The 23,038-nt window shown below is 36.1% G+C and overlaps 1 protein-coding gene across 1 annotated transcript in view; it reads left to right on the top strand.

Moving 5' to 3' along the window:
- HIPK1 (homeodomain interacting protein kinase 1) overlaps positions 1-23,038 on the top strand; it is a 55,624-nt gene that overhangs the window by 22,059 nt on the left and 10,527 nt on the right. The window contains exons 3-9 of the mRNA XM_007948975.2: positions 2,220-2,343; positions 14,481-14,600; positions 15,413-15,499; positions 16,361-16,545; positions 16,862-17,024; positions 17,894-18,119; positions 22,667-22,788. Coding sequence (XP_007947166.1) covers positions 2,220-2,343; positions 14,481-14,600; positions 15,413-15,499; positions 16,361-16,545; positions 16,862-17,024; positions 17,894-18,119; positions 22,667-22,788 — 1,027 coding nt within the window. The remainder of the gene's footprint in view (positions 1-2,219; positions 2,344-14,480; positions 14,601-15,412; positions 15,500-16,360; positions 16,546-16,861; positions 17,025-17,893; positions 18,120-22,666; positions 22,789-23,038) is intronic.

Genomic DNA, 23,038 nt, shown 5'->3' with positions numbered 1-23,038 from the left:
TAAAAACATGCCACCCTGGTGGGATTTAATTGAACTCTGAAATTCCATCAGTAGTGGCTCTAGCCACGGAAAATCACTTTTGAAGATTGTTTCCTTGGCTAACAAAACCAGTCTACATGAAACAATATGAAAACTGATGTTTTTGGTGGTTCCACCTATAGCTTCAAATCATATAAATCTGAATTGACTGGATTTTCTCCTGTTAACTGTATAAGAATCAGGAAAGGCCAACAGTAAGCACCTATTACTTGACAGAAAAGTTTGGGAAACCCAGTAGACATTCCATGAGGAGACACTGCCAGCTAAGAGGCTCTTCGTGGAGATCTACTTTTCCATTTAGTTTGTATTAAGTGAGGGATCTGCATTAGATGATTTTCGAGTTTCCTTACAGATGTAAGTTCTATGACTTGTAAGAAGAAATTATTTGGAGACAATGATAAGGTGTTTGAGAGCTTAGGGTCCAGAACCAGACTTCTGGGTTCCATCATTAGTAATTGTGTAGCCTTGGGTAAGTTTCTTATCAGTGGCTAGTTTATCTGTAAAATGGAGGCAATACTTTACTACACAGAATCTAAGAGACTAAAAACACTGCCATTAAACTGAAGTATACCATCATTTTTAGAATCACCTTGACTTGAGAGATATTAAAGTGTAAAAATATGTACATCTTAGAATTGATAATATATAGTAATAGTACTTACCTCATCATTTTTTTAAGCACTATGTAAGTGTTGTTTTATTATTGATAGTTTTGCCTATTGTTACTCAGCTTTTGAATCCATCTGTTTAATAATTTTTGTCACAGTTTAAAAAATGCCCATGTATATACCACCATGCCCTGATGGCATAGTGGTTAAGTGCTTGGCTGCTAACCAAAAGGTGAGTAGTTAAAACCCACCAACTGCTCCACAGAAGAAAGACGTGGCAGTCTGCTTCCATAATAGCCTTGGAAATCTTATGGGGCAGTTCTGCTCTGTCTTGTAGGGTCACAATGAGCCGGAATTGACTTGACGGCTGTGGGTTTGTTATATTGCAGTGCCAAATACATTTATTCATATGGCTGTGTATTTTACATTTTACTTACTGAGAGGCAATGTAATATACTCCAGAACCAGATTGTTGCAGTTCAAATCCTAGCTCTGCCACTTACTAGCTGTGTGATTTTGGGGAAATTATTTAATCTCTTTGTTTTAGTTTCCTTCTCTATAACTGGTAGTAATAATTTTACCTTAAATGTGTTTCATATTTATAAAACTCTCAGATATTACCTTTATCTTTTCTTCTTAAAATGTGTTCTTCCTTAGGACATGTTTCTTACTTGGAGCATTAATGGAAATGAATATTTGCAGAAGCACACAGTTCAAATTTTAAAATAATGATATAGTAATAGTTATTATCCTGTCTTACATTTATATATGGTTTACTATGTGCCACATACTGTTTTAAGAGCTTTAATGTATTTACTTGTTTAAACTTCACAACAACCTAAAAGGTAGGTTCTCTTTTTATCTCTAATTTATAGATGAGGAATCTGAGCAAGGAGAGATTAAGTAACTTGGTATATTTATGATATAAATGATAGAATTGGGATTTGTATCCTGACAGGCTGGTTCTACAGTCTATGCTGTCAACCACCACATCTCTTCAGAAGGCATTTCTATCACAGAGGAGTATTTATTAATCAGACCCTTTAACTGATTTTGTTTTTATAATTAAAGAGCATTAAACATTTTATCTATTGTCTATGACCCCTTATCCATAATTCCAAAATTCAGAAGCTCTCAAAATTTAAAGTCTTTTTCATAAGTTTTGTATAAACTACTCATTTACTGGCAAGACCTGACTGCAACTAATATAAGGCTATTTAAAGTTTTTTTTTACTTTGTAACTGTTTATATGTGTTTTGTTGCAGAAATATTAATGTGCTTGATTATGGGTGATGTCCCAAATTCCATTGGGATTATTTTATAATATGCAGGTTTTGCACTATATTACCTTTCTGAAATTAAAAATATTCTGAATTCTAAACACATTTGGTCTCAAGTATTTTGGATGACAGATTGTATACCAGAGATTGTTTTCAGTTTCATTAAATAAATACACTGTTTTCCATTTCATTAAATAAATGTACCCTTTACTGGTACTAAAATAGGACTTGGTTAACATAGTTAATTTCCCAAAATGTTTATTTTTTTATATCACAATTTTATTTTTGCTAGAGCTCCTGAAATTATTCTTGGATTACCATTTTGTGAAGCTATTGATATGTGGTCACTGGGCTGTGTGATAGCTGAGCTGTTCCTGGGATGGCCTCTTTATCCTGGTGCTTCAGAATATGATCAGGTAAGAGTATTTGGATGGAACTAGGATGCATACTAGTGAAAGAGATTCTAGAGGAAGAGAAGTACTAGTGAAGTAGTCAGGTACCAGGGAGAGAACAGTTCAATGACAGTTGAATTCAAGAATTGTTTAAAGAATGGTAGGATTTTCTTTACCTGCTTATTAGTCTGAAGTTATGTTTGCAATTCTACAATTTAAAGAATTTTTCTTTTACATTACTTCAGACTGGTACTTTTCCAGCTCTGGAATAATTAGAGATTTAACAGTGATAAATTAATGTATCTTGGGAGTTAAGATGAAAAAAAAGGAAGAATGAAGAATTGGAATTTTAAGAATAGGGTAGTTCTACTCTGTCCTATAGGGTCATTATGAGTGAAATAGACTCAATGGCAGTGGGTTTTGGTATTATATATGGCATACCTTTGTCAAATACCTTAGGTCCCAGAAACTGTGATGTATATTGAGTTCCTATAAAAATAGGATTTAGGAGGAAAATCATCTGAGTTGTAAAATGTTTTAATAAATGACAAGCTTTAGGAGAAGATATGCTACAGTTTTCTGTGGAGTTCATCTATCAAGGGAAGAAGTTTCATCATGTACATAAATTGTAAATTGTCACTTCTCTTTTTTAAAAAAATGGCTCTACAATCAACCATACGAAATAAAAAGGGCAGCATTTTCCCAGGGGTAAAGCTAAGAAGGTAGGAAAGGATGAGAAAGAGGGACAAAAGTAAATGGTAAACAGGGAAAATGTAGGAAGAGTGCTGTTACATTGTGGGGATTGCAATGAATGTCACAAAACAAAACTGTATATGAATCATTGAATGAAAGACCAATTTGGTCCATAAACTTTCACCCAAATCACAATTTAAAAAATTACAGCCTTGGAAACCCAGTGGAGCAGTTCTATTCTGTCCTTTAAGGTTGCTATGAGTCAGAATCAACTTGTTAACAATGGGTTTGGGTTTGGTTTTGGTTTCCCCCTCCTGGATGGTGCCTGGCTGCCATTAACTGAATACTTTGATCAGAGATTCTATAGAAGAATCCTGATCAAAAGGAGGAAATACAGAACAGAATTTCTGATTCTCATGGTTTCCAGACTTTCTGGAGCCATGGAGGCTGGACGAACCCCTGAAACTACTGCCTTGAGATAGTCTTTAAACCTTAAACCAGAAGTATCCCTTGAAGTCTTCTTAAAACCAAGCAATAGTTTTGTTGAGTTTAGCTTAACTAAAAAACAAACCAAACCCACTGCTGTTGAGTCAGATCCGGCTCATAGTGACCCCTCCCTGGGTTTTCGAGGTGGTATCACTACGGAAATAGATTGCCCAGCCTTCCTTCTGAGGAGTGGCTGGTGAGTTTGAACTGCCAGCCTTCTGGTGAACAGTCACATGCCTTAGTCACTACACCACCACAGCTCAACTAGTGTGTGGGGAGAAAGCTTCTATCCAGTAGGTTATAAGCTCCTTGAGGGCAGGGACTGTTTGATTCCACCAGTGTATCCTCAGCTTCTGACACTATGTCTGGCAGTAGTTGGTAGACAGTATTTTTTTTTGAAGAAATAAATGGTTAGTTACCTGGAATAACTAGAAGGGAAAAATAGTGTTTTTCCCTATTCAAATTAGAATTTTGACACCAATCCATCATAGAGTAGATGTAGCATTTACCAACTTCCAAAAATTTCCTTTTTGGCCTTGATTTTCAATGAAATGAAAATAAGGGCTACTCTGTGATGAGTAAATACCCACATTATATCTTATAATTTTTTAATCTGTTTTTCTTCTACCTTGTAAAATTCAAGGTAGCTACCTTATTTTACAAAAAAAAAAAAAAAAAAGTGAAAAGGATTAATCGATTCTAAAGCACAGTCTTGGTTGACTTAAACCATTGATTCTTACTCCTTTTTGGTTCTTAGACTCTTGAGAAACTGATGAAAGCTGTGGATCATCTCAGAAAAATACACACACACACACACACACACACAATGTTTTGTGTACTATTTTAGGGGATTTAGGAACCCTTAGAAGAGAAACTTTGCGCAATTACAACCTGTAAGAGTACCTACCATTCCATAGGCTGTTTCTGTAGACATCACTTCATCCTTAGTAAATAGATTGGTGGATATCTCTTAAACTCTAGTAAATAGGTTGCTATTGTAAATTATCCTAAGATGTGGAATCATATACAATTAGATTTAGAAACTAAAGTACGACTGGGGCTTTCTTTGTAAAGAGATTTTTGAGATTCTATAGAAGAATCTATAGTGGTTTTGAGAGCTTTTGGGTGCTGAATAGGAGCTCAGGAGCTGTGGTGGAGTAGTGCCTAAGGCATTTGACTGCTAACCAGAAGCCTTGGGGGTTCAAACCCACCAGCCACTCCTCAGAAGGACGATTGGGCAATATACGTCCGTAGTGATTGATACTGCCTCGGAAACCCAAGGGGGGTCGCTATGAGTCAGATCCAACTCAATGGCAGTGAGTTTGGTGGTGGTGCAGTGGTTAAGGCATCCAGCCCAGCTGCTAACTGTAAGGTCAGCGGTTCTAACCCACCAGCTGCACTGCAGGAGAAAGACGAGGCAGTCTACTTTTGTAAAAATTTATAGCCTTGGAAACCCTGTAGGACAGTTCTGCTCTTTCCTATAGGGTCACTATGAGTTGAAATTGACTGGACAGTAGTGGGTTGTTTATTGTTGCATAGGTGTGAAACTGGGTGGTAGGATAAAGTAATTTTTCCTATCTGAATAAGTAGGATGCTGTTACTGTCGAGCAGTGTTAGAGATAGTTTATCTTGTTACCTAATTGGTTTATATACAGAGTTTTCTGTGCAGAATCTTTATTCTTATAGCTGAATTTCTTCCCCCTCAACTTCGGAGATAAAATTCACATGTCACACAATTCAACAATTTAAAGTATGCATTTCAGTGGGTTTTAGTATGTTCACAGAGTTGTACAACCATCATCACAAACAATTTTAGAATATTTTCATCACTAAAAAAAAAATACTCTATACCTATTAGCAAGGAGCTCTGGTAGCACAGTGCCTAAGGCATCTGACTGCTAACTAGAAGGTTGGTAGTTCAAACCCACCAGCCATTCTGCAGAAGCAAGACTGGGCAATCTACTTTCATAAAGATTTACTGCCTTAGAAACCCTTAGATGGGGGTCACTGTGAGTTGGAATTGACTCAGTGACAGTGGGTTTGGTTTTGGTTATACTCATTAGCACCCCATCTTGTCAATTGCTAATTCTACTTTCTTTTTGCCTATTCTGGACATTTCATGTAATGGAATCATACAATATGTAGTCTTTTGTGACTAGCTTCTTTCACTAAATATAACGCTTTCAAGGTTCATGCATGTTGTAGCATCATGTTAATACGTCATTACTTTTCATAGTCCAAATAATATTTCATTGTATGGATATACCACATTTTATTTATTGATTCATCAATTGATAATATCTGAGTTGTTTACAGTTTTTGACTGTTAAGAATAATGCTGTTGTGAATATTCAGGTTTTTGTATAGACATAGGTTTTCATTTCTCTTGGATATATACTTACGAATGGAATTGCTGGGCCATATGGTAACTCTTTGTTTAACTTTTCGAGGAAAAGTGAAACTAAAAATTTACAGTCTTGGAAATCCTATGAGGCAATTCTATTCTGATGTATAGGGTTCCTATGGACAGGAATTCGCATTATGGCGATGGATTTGTTTGTTTTTTCCGAAGTGGTTCCACCATTTTTCTATTCTTAACAGCAATGCGTAAGTGTGCCAATTTCTCCACATCCTCGCCAAAAAAATAAATAAAGAAAGAAACATAACTCACTGCTGTCGAGTCAATTCGACTCATAGCAACCCCTCCTTGGGGTTCTGAGGCGGTATGTCTACAGAAGTAGATTGCCCAGTCATCCTCGCCAACACTTTTTATTAAGTATCTGTCTTCTTGAATACAGTCGTTCTAGTTTGGTGAGGTGGTATGCCATTGTGGGTTTAACTTGTGTTTCCATAATGGCTAAAGATGTTTAGCATCTTTTCATGTACTTGTTAACTGTTTGTGGGAGCTCTGGTAGATAGTGCCTATGACATTGACTGCTAACCAGAAGGCTGGCTGTTCAAACCCACCAGCCACTCCTTGGATGGATGGTTGGGCAATCTACTTCTATAGTGCTATCGCCTTGGAAACCCAAGGAGGGGTCACTATGAGTTGGATCCAACTCCACGGCAGTGCATTGCGTTGCGTTATTAACTGTTTGTATATGCTTTTTGAGAAATGTCTATATAGATTTTTTGCCTATTGTTAAATTGGTTTATCTTTTTATTATTCATTTGCAACTTTTTATATATTCTGGTTGCAAGTCCCTTATCAGTTATGTGATTTGCAGATATTTTCTCCCATTCTCTGGGTTGTCTTTTCACCTTCTTGATGGTGCCTTCTGAGTTATAAAGTTTTTCATTTTGATCAAGTCCAGTTACTTTATTTTGTTGCTTGTGCTTTTGGTGCCATATCTACGAATCCTTTGCCAATCCATGAAGATGTATACTTTCTTCTAAGAGTTTTCTATTTAGCTCTTACTTTTAGATCTGTAATCAGTTTTGAGTTAATCTTTGGGTAGGGTATAAGGAAGAGATCCAGCTTCATTCTTTTGCATGTCGTTGTCCAATTCCATCATTATTTGTTGAAAAGACTATTCTTTCCCCTTTGAATTGTCTTGGCCTCTTTGTGGAAAATTAGTTGACCATAACGTGAGGGTTTATTTGTGGACTGTCAATTCCATTCCATCGATCTATCTATACATATACCCTTGTATCAGTATCATGCTGTCTTAACTGCTGTAGCTTTGTAGTAAGTTTTGAAATTGGGAAGTGTGAGTCTTCTAACTTTATTCTTCTCTTTTAAAGATTGTTTTGGCTACTTGGAACCCCTTTCATTTCTGTATGAATATTAGGATCAATTTGTCAATTTCAGCAAAAGAGCCATGTGGAATTTTTATTGAGATTCATAGACTCTGTAGATCAGTTGGGAAGTATTGACATCTTAACAGTATTAAATATTCTTATCCATGAATGTGAGACGTCTTTCCGCATTTATTCTTTAGTATTTTTTAGCAGTGTTTTGTACTTTTAGAGTACAGGTTTTATACCTTTTAAAATTTATTTCTGTTTATTCTCTTTGATACTATTGTGAGTGGAATGCTTTTCTTAATTTTATTTTCAGATTGATCATTGCTATTATATAGAAATACAATTGATTTTTGTATATTGTTTTGTATCCTGTAATTTTGTTGAACTCATTTGTTTGTTCTATGGTTTTTTAGAGGATTCCTTAGGACTTTATATACTATAATGTCATTTGCAGATAAACATAATTTTATTTCTCCCTTTCCAATCTGGATGGCTTTTTCCCTTGCCTAATTACCCATGTAGAACCTCCAGTATAAGATAGAGTGGCAAGAATGGACATTCATGTCTTGTTCCTGATCGTGGGAGAAAGCAGTCTTTCACTGTTAAGTATGTTACTAGTTGTAGATTTTTCATAGATACTGAGATTTCTGTATCTGAGATTTTTATAACAAATGTTAGTCAGTCCTTTGTCATTCTTGAAGTCAAAAGTGTATATCTTCTCTAGATAGTTCATACCTTCAAATTTGTTGGAAACATTTTAGTTGTTTAAAATAACAAATGACAATAATACTTTTGTTTGCATAAATGTGCAGTTTCTATTGTTGTTGCTTTCTTTTAAGCTGTGTGAAAGTGGCATCTGGACAATGACTTCCCATTCTACCTTCACAATGAAATTTCCATTCTATAATATTAAAAAATTTGTAATTTTCTTATATTTTGGTATCAAAACCAAATGCCGTCAAGGTGGTTCTGACTCATAGTGACCCCTCCTTAGGTTTCTGAGGTAGTATTTCTAAGGAAGTAGATTGCCCAGTCTTCCTTCCGAGGAGTGGCTGGTGGGTTTGGACTGCCAGCCTTTGGTTAGCAGTCAAATGTCTTAGGCATTATGCCACCAGAGCTCCCATATTTTGGGATAGTTTGTGTTTATTATGTATAGTATATTTGTACATTTTCATCATATGTTTATTAAAGGAGGTTTGGTGGCATAGTGGTTAAAGCATTAGACTACTAACTGAAAGGTCAGTGGTTCAAACCCACCAGCAACTCCACGGGATAAAGAGGAGGCAGTCTGCTTTCATAGAGATTTACAGCCTTGGACACTCTATGGGGCAGTTCTACTCTGTTGTAAAAGGTTGCTACGAGTTGGAATCAATACTGTGGAAGTGGAGTAGTGGGTTTATTAAGCACCTCCTTTATGCTGGGTCCTCTAGGCCTTGGAGATACAGTGTTGAATAAAACAAACATTGCCCTTGCCCTCATGAAGGCTATAGTTTGGTGATGGGAAATAGACATTAAGTAAAATAGTCATAGAAATAATTGTATGTACAGTTGAGATACATTTTATGAAGGAAAAATGTAGTTTGTTCTTTGTGTATATATATGTGTGTGTGCATGTTTCTCCTAATCATTTGTATTCTAAATACCTCTTGGTTTTACTCATTTTTTCCTCCACTGCCACTACTCTAGTCCAGACTGTCATCATCACTTACCTGAGTCCTGCATAGATTCTCTTTATTTACTGGCCTCTCTCCAGTCTTTTTTCTGGAGCCATCTTTTCAAAACACAGGTTTGAACATGCTGCTCACCTTGTCTTTTTTTTTTTAATATGTAGGTATACACAGACATAGGCTGACTTATCATGTCATTTTATATTCTTTTTTTTTTTTTAATTGTAATTTGTGTGAAAATTTACAGAGCAAATTCACTTTCCATACAGCAGTTTATATACACTTTGTCTCATGACATTGACTACAATTTACCACAATGCAACAGTTCCCCTCACACTTCCTCCCCATAGTTACCTCTTTGGTTTTCTTCATTCTTCTTTGCTCTGGACAAAGAGAGACCCATTGTTGCATCTAGATGGCTGCTTGCAAGCTTTTAAGATCCCCTACTCACCTTGTCTTCAGTGGTTTACCATCACTTTTACTTGTTTTTAACTTTTTATTATGATTTAAGTGAAAGTTTACAGAGCAGATTGTCTTTCCATTCAACACTTTATATACACATTTTGATTTGTGACATTGATTGTGATCCGCACAAAGTATTAGCATGCTTCCTACTTCCCCCATTTTAATTGTTTCTATTCATTCTTCTTTCCTATCCCTTCCTGCCTTTTGAGCTTAATCCCTGAACAAACACTGCCCTTTGATCTTGTATGGTTTATTGGCCTAAGTAGTGCATACCTCTCTGGTGTTGTTATTGTTCGCATTGTAGGCCTGTCTGTTGTTTGGCTGAAAGTTGAGCCATGGGGGTGGCTTAAAGGATTAAAGGATGACTAAGGTCAATAGTCTTGGGTGTTCTACCAGTTTCTATCAGACCAGTTAGTGTGATAGACCTGCTAGTGTGATTCCTTTCAGAGTGATCAGCAGTGGTACCTGGGCACCATCTAGTTTTCAGGGTCATGGAGACTGGGGTTCACATGGTCAGTTAGCCTTTGGGTTAATTGTTCCCATGCATCTTTGATTTTCTTAACTCTTCTTTGCTCTAGATAGGAAAAGACCAATAGTTGCACTTTAGATTCCTGTTGCTTCTAGCATAAAAGGCCAAATCCCTTTTTTTTTTATTGTGATTTGGGTGAAAATTTACGGAGCAGATTCACTTTCCATACAGCAGTTCACATACACTTTATCTCATGACATTGACCACAATTCACCACAATGCAACAGCTCCCCTCCCACTTCCTCCCGACAGTCACCTCTTTCCTGTGTTCATCTCTCCGTGCCCCCTGAGCTCTCTCCCTGTGCATAAACAGCCTGTCTTTCTCCTATGATTGTTCTCTCCAAGGAGTGTATCTACCTTAGGTAAATATTCAACTCCTATGCCTGTATTTTGTTTGGCTGGAAGCCACAGGTGAGGGTTCAATTCCACACCTGAAGGGCAGCTAGGGGCCATAGTCTCAGTGGTTCCACCAGGCTCTATCAAACCAGCAAACTTGGTCCAAAGGCCAAATCCTTAATATGGCTTCTGTGCCCCTACATGGTCTGTCTCTCCTCTTCCTCTCTCCCACTCTAAATTGATTTTACACAGTTTCTTCTTGCTTTCCAGCCCTATTGACATCATACCAGCACTAGTGAAGGATATGCTTCCTTCTAGTACGTATTATTCCCATAGCGTAGAGTGCTTCTCCACCAATCATTCCTTTCATTTAGTCAGTGTCTACTCATTTATCAACTTAAGTGTCACTTCCTCAAGGAGCTTTTCCTCACCAACCCCCATTCTAGGTTAGGTTCTGTTGTTATGTACAGGGAGTGGATGGAGTTCTGTTCCCATGACTCTGTTGTAAATCTGTTCTAATGTAAGTTAAATACCTGTTTGTTTGTTTTTTCTCCAGTTTTCATCATTATTGCTTCTTCTTATCAGTATCTTTATAAATTTATCTATCTTGGGGGTTGGCAGGAGAATGATAACCTCAGCCAATTACACATGCAACACTGTATATAGTACATATTACTAACGGTAAGGAGCTCTGGTTGTGCAGTGGTTAAGGCATTTGGCTGTTAACCAAAAGGTCGGTGATTAGAACCTTCCAGCCGTTCTGTAAATAAAAGATGAGGCAATCTACTTCTGTGAAGATTTACAGCCTTAGAAACCCTATGGGGGTCGCTGTGAATTGGAATTGACTCAATGGCAGCGAGTTTGGTTTGGTTTGGTTAGGTTACTAACGATAAGATGGATAAAAAAAGCTAAAAGAGGTCACAAGTGTGGTTCCTTATTACTCCAATATTTGTAAATTGAGGACTACCTGTGTATTTATAAACCCATTGCTATCAAGTTGATTCCAACTCATAGCAACCCTGTAGGACAGGATGGAATTGCCCCATAGTGTTTCCAAGGCTACAAATGCTTACAAAGCAGAGTGCCACATCTTTGTCTCATGGAGTGGCTGATGAGTTCAAACTGCTGACCTTTCAATTTGCAGCCAAGCGCTTAACCACTGCGTCACCAAGGCTCCTTTGTGTGTTTATAGAAACCTATTTATTTTTTTCAAAATGTCAGTTCATTTGAATTACACATTCAGTGTGTCTGCCTCCCTCACTAGACAAAAAGCTCTGTGAGAGCAGGAACTATGTGTTTTTAAAATCACCACTGCCTGGCTCAAACTTATTAAAATAATAAAATAAATTTGTGCTACATAAACTATATTCTGTTTTAGCTTATGGATATAGCGGAGCATATATTGCTGTATTTCATCAAATCTAAGACACCTTTGATTGAAAAAATGCACGACTTTTTTATACCTCTAAGAAAGAATGAATGTTGCCAATTAAACTGTGATAGCTTTCAATTGTAAGACATATACTAATTCTAAAAATGTTAGTGTGAAAAAATATGCCACTTAGAATCAATGACCTGGAGTAATTTAAAAATAAGTAGGTGATACTAACTTATGATCTACTTTCTACTTAATATATTATCAAATATCTTTACATGTCAATAGATATAGTCTACTCTTACCATTTTCAATGTCTCATAGAATTTCATTTTAATGGATTTTGTCCTGAGTTTTTAAAAATATTTCACCTTTTTATATGCAAAAGAAGTTCATTTTTAAGATTTTTTTTGGCATCTTTTTTATTTTATTTTATTTTTATTTATTTATTTATTTTTTATTAGGATTTGGGTGAAGATTTACAGAGTAAATTCAGTTTTCATACAGCAGTTCACACATACTTTGTCTCATGTCATTGACCAAAATTTACAATGCAGCAGCTCCCCTCCCACTTCCTCCCCATAGTTACCTCCTCCCAGTGTCCATCCCTTCATACTCTTCGAGAGGCCCATTGTCTGCCAACCCTGTATATGATCTTGGATACACTCTCCATTTAGACATACATAATTGTTTAGCTTGTTCACCCATCTATCCGTCCCTATACCCATGTTTGCTTTCATTGACAACTCAGTATTGTATTTACAAAGGGGTTCATATTTGTTGTTTGTACTGCCCATGTAACTCTCTCTGTCTTTCTCATCCTCAATGCTGCCATATTGGTCACTCACATTTGGTACATTGCCCTTCTCTTCACCCAAATCAATATTTATCTCTATCTATCTAACAGCATTCCCTCCCCTTCCCTCCCACCCCTGGTAACCAACAAAGAAAATGTCCTCCAATATATAAACCTTTCCTTAACTTTCACACTAACGGACTAATACAATATTTGTCCTTTTGTGACTGACTTATTTAGCTCAGCATAATGTCCTCCAAGTTCATCCACGTTATGCGGTGTTTTGCAGATTCTACATTATTCTTTAGCGTTGCATAGTATTCCATTGCGTGAATGTACCAAAGTTTGGTTATCCATTCCTCAGTTGTTGGACATCTAGGTTGTTTCCAAGTTTTGGCTATTGTAAATAGTGCTGCGATGAACATCGGCGTGCATATATCTGTTCTTGTTATGGCTCTCACTTCTTTAGGGTATATACCTAGTAATGGGATGGCTGGGTCAAATGGTATTTGTATTTCCAACTTTTGAAGGAATCGTTTTGGCATCTTTTTAAAAAATATGTTTTCTATATTGCTAATGCTGTATTTTGTTTTTCTGTTATGTAGCTTCCACAGATTTGGAGTAATACTCTGCTGTTTTCTAAAGTTGTTTTATGATGGCAGGCCAGATTTGGCCTGTAAGCCATACTTTGCTGACTCCTACTTTACATTCTTAAAAATTATTGAGGACACTTAACAGCTTTGTTAAAGTGGCTTATATCTATCAATATATATTGTACTAGAATTAAAACAGAGTTTTGGGAGGTGAGTGGGAAGTAAGATTTATTTTCTTGCTTATAAATTCTTTGCTTCTCTCTAATTTCAACTTAAATATAGTCATTTATATATGAAAGGGAGCAGGTGGCAGAACTTTGCTGCTGCTTTTGTTCTCTTGAGTGGGGAGAAATGGAAAAGCAAACAGACATGTGAACAGTTAACACTGAGGAAGTTTTAAAATGCAGTGGTATGTTGTTGTTGTTCTTGTTATGTGCCGTCGAGTTGGCCCTGACTCATAGCGACCCCTCCTTGGATTTCCAAGGAGGTATCACTACAGAAGTAGGATTGCCCAACTTTTCTTCTGAGTAGTGGCTGGTGGGTTTGAACCACCAGCCTTCTGGTTGGCAGTCAAGGGCCTTAGGCACTATGAGGTGCACATATCATTAGCCATCACAGCAATGATATCGTCACATTATCTCTACTGTCCATGTCTGAGAAAAAAGTGAAAAGGGTAACGAACTTATTAGTATTATGAAAGTATTTTTAATATCATTGACCCCTGAAAGGGTCTCAGGGACTTCCAGGGTTCTGCAAACCACACTTTGAAAATTGCTTGCCTACTACATAGTAGGTGTTCAATAAACCTACTACCGAGTAGGTGTTGAGTGAGTGAGCAAGGTACCATCCCTCTAGTGATGTAATATAGAGAAGCTATTAATTTTAAGATGGCTTAAAATTAACTATTAAAATTTATAGTGTAAGAGAGAAGCTCTATAGCAATTTAGAAAAGGTGAAATTGACAAGAGCTAGAGTAGCTAAAGAAGAAGGTTTGAGAAAGATTGTTTTCCTAATCTTTCTAATTTGATGTGATTAAAGAAATAAGAAACATACCCTCGTAATCCATAAAAAAGATTTTGTTGGGAACTCTATACTATCCTAAAAGTCTCCTTAAATTTTCTGAACTTTGCATCAGGAGCCTACAAAAGGAAAAAAAGATTACATGCAGAACTTTCACAACTGAGTGTTTCTTGTAAATAGTAGATACAGTAACAAGAAGGCTTACTGCATAGATATTTGAGAATTACTTGTGGGTGAGTTAATTTATCTGTATTATGATGGCAGGCCAGATTTGGCTTGTAAGCCATACTTTGCCGACTCCTTTAAGATAAATTTCAGTTGTGTTGGTTAAAGAGTTAATTTCTTTACAGTACTTTGCACGTTTGGCTAGAGCAAATAATGTTTTAATGTAAAAGTCTTTCATGATTTTCTTTTTTCACTCCAAATTGATGTGTTGATGCTTTTGATGTTTCAGATTCGTTACATTTCACAAACACAAGGTCTACCAGCTGAATATCTTCTCAGTGCTGGAACAAAAACTACAAGGTTTTTCAACAGAGATCCTAATTTGGGGTATCCACTGTGGAGGCTAAAGGTCTGTCTTCCCAGCTGTGCTACTCATTCTTGTGCTCTCCCCTCCTCCTACTTTTGCATTTAGTTATTAAATTCTTGAGGTAGGGGAGGGAACAGGGTAGGGGAGAAGAAGGTATGTTTGTGGGAGGAAATACTTTGAAAATTATATCGTTGTACCCATTTGGCCTTATCCTTAGTTAAAAAACAAAACAAAATATTCACTGCCAGTTCACTTGGCTCGAGTTTTTTTTGTGTATTTTGATCAGCAGCTGAGAGGGGGTGTAAGAGAGTAGTGCTTACCATTGTGTTATGAAGAACTAGAGTAATTTAGTAATAACTGTTTCTTAAAGAATTCTCAATAAACATGACAGAACTCAACATATTTTTCTAACTGCTCATATTACCTTATGTTTTCTTGAAATGAGTATCTACTTTTTATTTTTGACCCTGCTCCTTTAACTTGAGAAATCTCTGAGTGATTGATAAACCCTGTAGCTCACTGCCTTCTGAGCCTGTTGAACAGTTAGCATTTGAAATATCAATTCATTTGAAAGTAGCTTGAAAAGAAAAATGGTAATGTTCCTTCTTATCTGACATTCTTCAGGAACCATGCTGTATCATTGTGTTATGTGTTTGTTTATCACTTGAAAGGGTGGCCAGATTGCAAAGGTCACATCTCTCCACTGGAGAATTTTTCTGGTTATCAGTTATTTTCATGTTTGCCATCTGTGGTTAACAAGGTGACAACACTTGTTTCTTTGTGTTCTGGCTTTAGTGTAGAATAAAATGTGAAAATAATGTATAGATGGAATTTTTTAAAATTATATTTTATAGACACCTGAAGAACATGAATTGGAGACTGGAATAAAATCAAAAGAAGCTCGGAAGTATATTTTTAACTGTTTAGATGACATGGCTCAGGTGAGCATGGAAAGTTTCCAGACATACATGTAGCTCTTTAATCAGAGACATGGGCCATACTAACAGCAAATTTAATCTGTTATTTCTAGTATACCTTCCCAGTTTTTGCATAAAAAAATGCATTGATATCCTGCCATGTATTAACAGAACATTTAAATAAATCCTAACAAAAGATACTTTTAGTATTTTTCCCCTTGTTTTTACATGACCGATCTTGTTGCATGCCAGTATTTGGAAATCTTGTTTATGAAGTATTCTTCTTTGTCTCATTTTTTCTACTAAATAATTATTTATATAAAAGCTAATGTTTTTTGAGAAGCTCTGGTAACATAGTGCCTAAGGCACTTGACTGCTAACCAGAAGGCTGGCGGTTCAAACCTACCAGCCACTCCTCGGAAGGAATATGGGACAACCTACTTCTGTAGTGATAACTGCCTCAGAAACCCAAGGAGGGGTCACTATGAGTCGGGTCCAACTCGACGGCATGTAACAACAACAGCATTTTTTGAGTGCTTATAATGTTTCAAACTCTGTTTGACCACCTTACATTTACTATGTCATTTTCAACAGTAGAAACTTACATTTTAAATAACAGCAATCACTTTTGCTTACCTTGTTTGCTTCTAAGTTTTGAATGGAAAGAATTTATTTGGCTTTATTTTATCAACAAATTTCAGTGAATATTTTAATTATGCAGCAGAAGAAGAGTGTCTTGCTATGATTATATATGATTATACTGTAATAGAATTTCCCCTGGTTTCTGTCTTGATCACTATTTAGTTTGGAGAAGAAGAAGATACTCAGTTACAGCATTAAAGTTTAAGTGCTGAAATATAATATTTCTCAATTTTTCTTGGAAAGGTGAACATGTCTACAGACTTAGAAGGAACAGACATGTTGGCAGAGAAGGCAGATCGAAGAGAATATATTGATCTCTTAAAAAAAATGCTAACAATTGATGCAGATAAGAGAATTACTCCTCTGAAAACTCTTAACCATCAGTTTGTGACAATGACTCACCTTCTGGATTTTCCACATAGCAATCAGTGAGTATGGTATAGTTCGGGACATTTTGCCATGATAACGATTCTGGTTTGGTATACTGTCTCAGTTGGGATATAGTAAAATGGAGCAGCATTTTAAGCGTTGGTGTATTTGGCTCATTGATGCTTTCCCTTCTCGTGAGATTAAAAATTAGCTGTATTTTTTTCCAATTTTTGGTTATATAAAAACTCTTAAATCATTTTATTTGAGAGTACTTAGGAAAAAAAAAACACAACTTTCACCCTCATCTATTGTGAGTTATTTGCTATATGTTTAAATCTAGCAATCATTTCAGTGAATCTTCCATTTCTTTTTCAGTGTTAAGTCATGTTTTCAGAACATGGAGATCTGCAAGCGGAGGGTTCACATGTATGATACAGTGAGTCAGATCAAGAGTCCTTTCACTACGCATGTTGCTCCCAACACAAGCACAAATCTGACCATGAGCTTCAGCAACCAGCTCAATACTGTGCACAATCAGGTATTCAGTAAATGTTTTTGGAAATTCAAGGCTGAAAAGGATAGCATAAAGAAACTAGTAAAAGTACAATGTGAGGTAAAGAAACCAGTCTTTGCTTTGGTGGTTTGGTTGCTTTTTAAGAATTTTCTGTTGGGCAAAAGTGATAGAAAGCGAGCGTGAACTGATAGATACTGTGAAAAGATCACATTAATGCCTACCACTCACATAGTGATTAAAATTAAGTACAAAGCCTTCGCTGTGCTCCCCTCATTTTAACATCATTAAATAAATGGAACATGACTATTGTACCACTGACTGTTGTACTGCAGTTAGTTATACTGACTTTAGCCAAATGGCTCCCTTTCTCCTTGTTAAGAGAAAGATTTTATATGCCTCATTACATGTGTTGAAGGGTGTTTCCAGTAATTAAATAAAAAAGGTGATTTTGCATTTGTTTGCTAATCAGGGATATTTATATTTACATTTGTTTCTGAAAATGTAAGCTTTCCAATTTCTTTTAGCTAGATCTTTTAAAATGATAAGCATTTGAGATTTGGTGGGATCTAACATTTAATAACTTTTTGCACAGAAAGGGAAGGTTGGGGTTTATGTAGCTTCAAGTAGTACAGGGCCATTTTTTGTTCTTTGTTTGCTTATTTTATCTTATAATATGCCTTTAATTTAGGGATTGGGAAATTTTAATTTCTTAAGCAGAGAGTTATTTCAAAGACAGCTAATATGTTTTTAAACTCTGTTCTAAGTGTCATTTCAAAGACAGCTAACATATTTTTAAACTTTGTTCTTAGTTTTTCTGGATAGATTCTATTTATGTGAAAATATTGTTATTTCCACTTTAGACTACTATACAAGTATAATCTTTTTGTTCTTAGGCCAGCGTTCTAGCTTCCAGTTCTACTGCAGCAGCTGCTACTCTTTCTCTGGCTAATTCAGATGTCTCGCTCCTAAACTACCAGTCTGCTTTGTACCCATCATCTGCGGCACCAGTCCCTGGAGTAGCCCAGCAAGGTGTTTCCTTGCAGCCTGGAACCACCCAGATTTGTACTCAGACAGATCCATTCCAACAAACATTTATAGTATGTCCACCTGCTTTTCAAAGTAAGTGCGAGAACTGTATTTTATGGTGTTCTATCTGACTTACCTGCTTTACGCAGAACCTTATTTTATGTATCTTGTTGTTTAGTTCTTATCTTTGACAAATTTAAATTCTTTTTCTGATAATGAAAGTAACTGAAATTTCCTGACATCACAGAGAATATTTCTCCTTTTTATGTTGATTATTTATCTACTTATAATACTCTCTGACACTTTGTTGGAATTCAGTTAATATTTCCTTAATTGAAGTGCCTAATACCAGTTTTCTTGCCCGTTAAGGCCTTGTACCAATGTCATGTAAATATATATATATTTCTCACATTCTGTTTAAAATAAAAAATCAAGTATTTCAAGTAAAAGGCAACTTTATTCTAAAATGTAAATATCATTACATTTTATGTAATGTAAATATTATTACATTTATCATTACATTAAGACTGTAGAAACCTACCTCTTAAATCACATTCAGGGAAGTAAACCTCATTCTATAAGCCAAAATGCTTGTGTGGGAAAGGCAGTAGGATTATCTACTTTAGCATGAATAATATTGTTCCTGCAAACTACTATCAACAGAGGAACAAAATAGCTTAAAAAGGAGGCTCTGTCTCTATGTTCCAATAAGACTTTAATTTTCACATTTCCGTCCTTCCTTGTTTTCTCATTGCTGTACTATAAGCCAATCTGTGCAGTTATTTTTTTCCTGAAATATAGGAAATATGTATTCATTGATCTGGTGAACCATTTAAAATGTTAAATTATTTCAAAGAAATTTCTTGATGACACATTTGGCTTCCGTAGAAGAAAGTCAGTGTCAGTTCCTATGGGAATAAACAAGGATTCAGGCTTCTCATAGAACTTTACATAGAAGCAGATAGAATTTTTTATCTTAGTTACTTTTTGATTGTGACTCTTTTGTTTGTTTGGTTTCTGGCAGAGTCGGAGCAAGCAGAAGGAAAAAAGGGGCTAGGGGAGACTAACAGATTACCGGGAGGCCAGGAGAGCAATAGCGATGTAAACCAGGGAGAAACTGCAGGGAGAGCGGAGGAGCAGATTCAAAACCTGTAAATGCAAATTTAGCCTAACTTACCAAGTTATTTCCTGCATATACTTCATAATATAAATTCTGTACTTTTGGTTATCATATGTTGAGTTATGCTTATACTAAATTAGTGAATTAGCCTTTCCTCCCCCCAACACTCTTTCAAAGTATGAGTTTCACTGGAATAATTTTCTGATGTGGGACTCTTGAAGTTTTCTGCTTCTTCTCAGCTGATTCTTAAAAGAGATGAGGCAGAAGAACTTTTGAGTTCATTTAATAAAGCAAAATATGAACTGAAGGAGGTAGAGGGGGAAAAGCAGCATATCCCCTTTTGGTATAATTAGATAAGTAGAAGCTTTGGAAATTGTTTTTCCTATTTAGGAAGTCTAAATAACCTGAGGTACTAGGTAGCACAAAGTTTTAAATTTCCAAATAAAAGGGAGTTTTAAAATTAAGATGATGATGCTACCTAAGAATGTACTACTCTATGCCAGATACTGTTCTAAGTGCTTTTACAAGTACTAACTCATCCCCACAAAAACTCTAGGAGGTAGCTAATGCCATTATTCCCAATTTATAGATGAGAAAATTGTACACAATTTCTTCATCTGCCCAGTCCTCTAATGAGTTAGTGGTAGAACCAACATTTGAACCCAAGCAGTGGGGTTCATAGCTAATGAATTTTTAGATGATGTTCTGTCCTGCCTCTTAGCATTTAGTCCCTGTGGCTGTGCTGAGTTTTCACTTGCTTTGCCAGCCGCAGCCACAACCATATGCTAGTTTCTGCCCAATAGCCCTTTATTCCAGGTTGCCCATTTTTCTTATACCATCTACTCTTTTATAAAATGTCTATACACTTAGAGGAGGCTAGACTTTCATCAGTTAGGCAGTTTTATATTTCTTTTCATACTTCCAAGGTTCTTTCTTTGAAAAAAAAAGTTGTGGTCAATTACATATAACAAGACTTTTGCCATTTCAGCCACTCTTCTGTGTGCAATTCAGTAACATTGATTATATTCACCATGTTGTAAAGCCATCACCACTACTTTATTTTTTTTATTATTTATTTATTTTTTTATTGTGATTTGGGTGAAAGTTTACAAATTCACTTTCCATACAGCAGTTCACATGCACGTTCTCTCATGACATTGACTACAATTTACCACAATGCAACACCTCCCCTCCGACTTCCTCCCGATAGTTACCTCTTCCCTGTGTCCTTCCCTCCATGCACTCCTGCCCCTGAGCTGTCTCTGTACATAAACAGCCCTTCATTCTCCCATGATTGTTCTCTCCAAGGAGTGTATCTACCTTGGGTAAATGTTCAACTCATATGCCTGTCTTTTGTTTGGCTGGAAGCCACAGGTGTGTGTTCAATTCCAGACCTGAAGGGCAGCTAGGGGCCATAGTCTCAATGGTTCCACCAGGCTCCATCAGACCAGCAAACCTGGTCCCTCCTTTTTTTTTTCCCAAATGATTTTGAGTTTTGTTCCACATAGTTCTCCCTCTCTATTCAGGATACCGCTACTTTATTTAATGGTATATGTCTTACCAAATAAAACCCCCTAAAACAATACTAATTCTTTTTAGATAAGAATTATGGGAACACCTTTCCAAATTGTTACCTTTTGTTAACTATTTGTTTCTACTTGTGGTTCCCTGAAGGAGCTAGTTTTAAACTAGTTTTAAAGCTAGTTTTAAACTAGCTCCTTTAAACTAGTTAAAATTGCTGTCCTTTAGCCTAATTTACAACTGTCTGATACTTATTTAGAGTCATGTTAGGTCAGTACTAGAAATACTAAGGAGCCCTGGTAGCACAGTAGTTAAGCACTTGACTGCTAATCAATAGCAACAGGTTTACTATAAATACTACTTTCTATACTATCCCCATTGACTGTAGTACATACACATTTTATTTAGTGATAACTATTCTATAATTTTGTCTCTTTTTACTTCATCACTCTGGGAGCCATAAATGGGCTTCTACAGTGAATATTAACTCCTGAAATTTTGCTTCCTCAATTCCTCCAATTTGTAGGAGGTTATTATTACAGAGGTGTCATTGTCCTGTCGTTGGCCACGTGTCCTGGGGGTATAAACAAGAATTTTGATGTTGCTTAGCTTCAGGAGGGCATTTTTTAAATCTTGATATCTGGATTGATTATACACCACCCCCTTTCTGTTTTTAACTGTAAGTAGCTGTATTTTAACAGTTACTTTTAGAATGTTTCAATTCAGATTTTACTAGTCCCTCTTACTTTCTACATTTCTGGATTGTATTTTCTTTTATTCTTGCCTCTTAGTATGTTATTGAAATGGAAAATTGGAATACTGATTTGCTGAAAGCACTAGTGTTTGGGTTTATGGATTGAGTTTTTTTTATGACATCTCTGTAACAGTATTAAGAAAAATTGGTTGGTGGTAGCTTAGAAAATGTCACTGAAGGTATCTTCTAATTAAAATGGACATATCTTCACTTAATAAAACTGTGAGCATAGTGAACTGAAGGTGTAATAGAAACTTAAAATCCTCTCCATTGAAAATTTCCATAGGTAGGTTTAGAAGAAAGCTTTGAAATCTCTCTTCTCAAGTCTTGGCAAAAGGGAGAACCATCTTGAGTCCCTTTTTCCTCAGGACGAGACATTCCTATTTGTAGGAAACATCCAATCAGCATTTGTGGCCAGTATGTAATGAATAAAAAGGCAAATGAGACATGGTCAATATTTTAAAGATGGTCACAGCAGAGTGAAACTGATAACACAGGCCTTTCCTGAAAGCATTTCTTTTGCATCTATGGCAGCAAAAAGTTCTTGACTTTTATAGCTATCCATTAACCACAGAAGAGCCTTGTTAGAAAGCTGTCAATGACAAGTGCAGGTTTTGGAAATGGAAAGAAAGTGTGTCCATAAAACCAAAATGCCTGTACTTTTTAATATCTTTACTTGGCAGAATTTCTTCAGTTCACATATTGGTTAAAAATAAACTATATGACTAATTTGTGAATTGAGTTGTATTTTGAGGAGTGGTGAGAAATACCCACTTAAAATATTTTGAAAAGGGGTAGCTTAGATTCTAAATTATTGAGCTTTTCACAATTTTTTCTTATCTAATTAACCAGAAGTTATGATTATATATTTAAGACTTTGCTTTTCATAGATTATAGCTTCAAAAGCAGTTTTCCCCCTAGTGGATTAAAAGATAAGTTTTTTTTTGGCTTATACTGTTAATGGGGATGAGTGTTATGTTTTAAGTTTTGTTCAATAAAGAAAGAATTAGGAATTTCCTTAAACCAGCCCTCCCTGCATCACACATCATCTTGTTAATGCCACCTGAAGAGAACCAAGTCTTTTTTCTTAACTCCCAAGACTTTTATGTAATTTTTTGCCTTCAGTATCTAAGACTAAAATCTGGGTAATAGAGTATTTGCGTAGAAAAGCTAAAAACAAAAAAACTAAACAAAAATAACTCCAGACCTATCAAAACAGTTTAATTGTCATGTTGTTTTCAACAGCTGGACTGCAAGCAACAACAAAACACTCTGGATTCCCTGTGAGGATGGATAATGCTGTGCCAATTGTACCCCAGGCACCCGCTGCTCAGCCCCTACAGATTCAGTCAGGAGTTCTTACGCAGGTAAAAGCCAGAGCAGCTTGGATACTCAATATTGCTGAAGCACTGTTGAGAATCAGAGATTTTGTCCTAGCAAATGATACTTGCTTTAACTAAAAGATCTTTCTTGGTTATGATTCAGTGGACTTAAAAATGGAATATCTGTATGGGACAATATACTCATTCCTAACACTATTACAACTCTGCCAGTGTCTTCCTTAGACTTGCAAGGACATTGAGGATTTGTCTTCTAAATAAGATTACTCTAATTTTG

This window comes from Orycteropus afer, unplaced genomic scaffold (genome assembly GCF_000298275.1).
Source record: "Orycteropus afer afer isolate SDZICR_OR568_19922 unplaced genomic scaffold, OryAfe1.0 scaffold00010, whole genome shotgun sequence".
In the NCBI taxonomy this organism is placed as follows: Eukaryota; Metazoa; Chordata; class Mammalia; order Tubulidentata; family Orycteropodidae; genus Orycteropus; species Orycteropus afer.
This window is presented reverse-complemented; position numbering and strand designations above follow the sequence as displayed.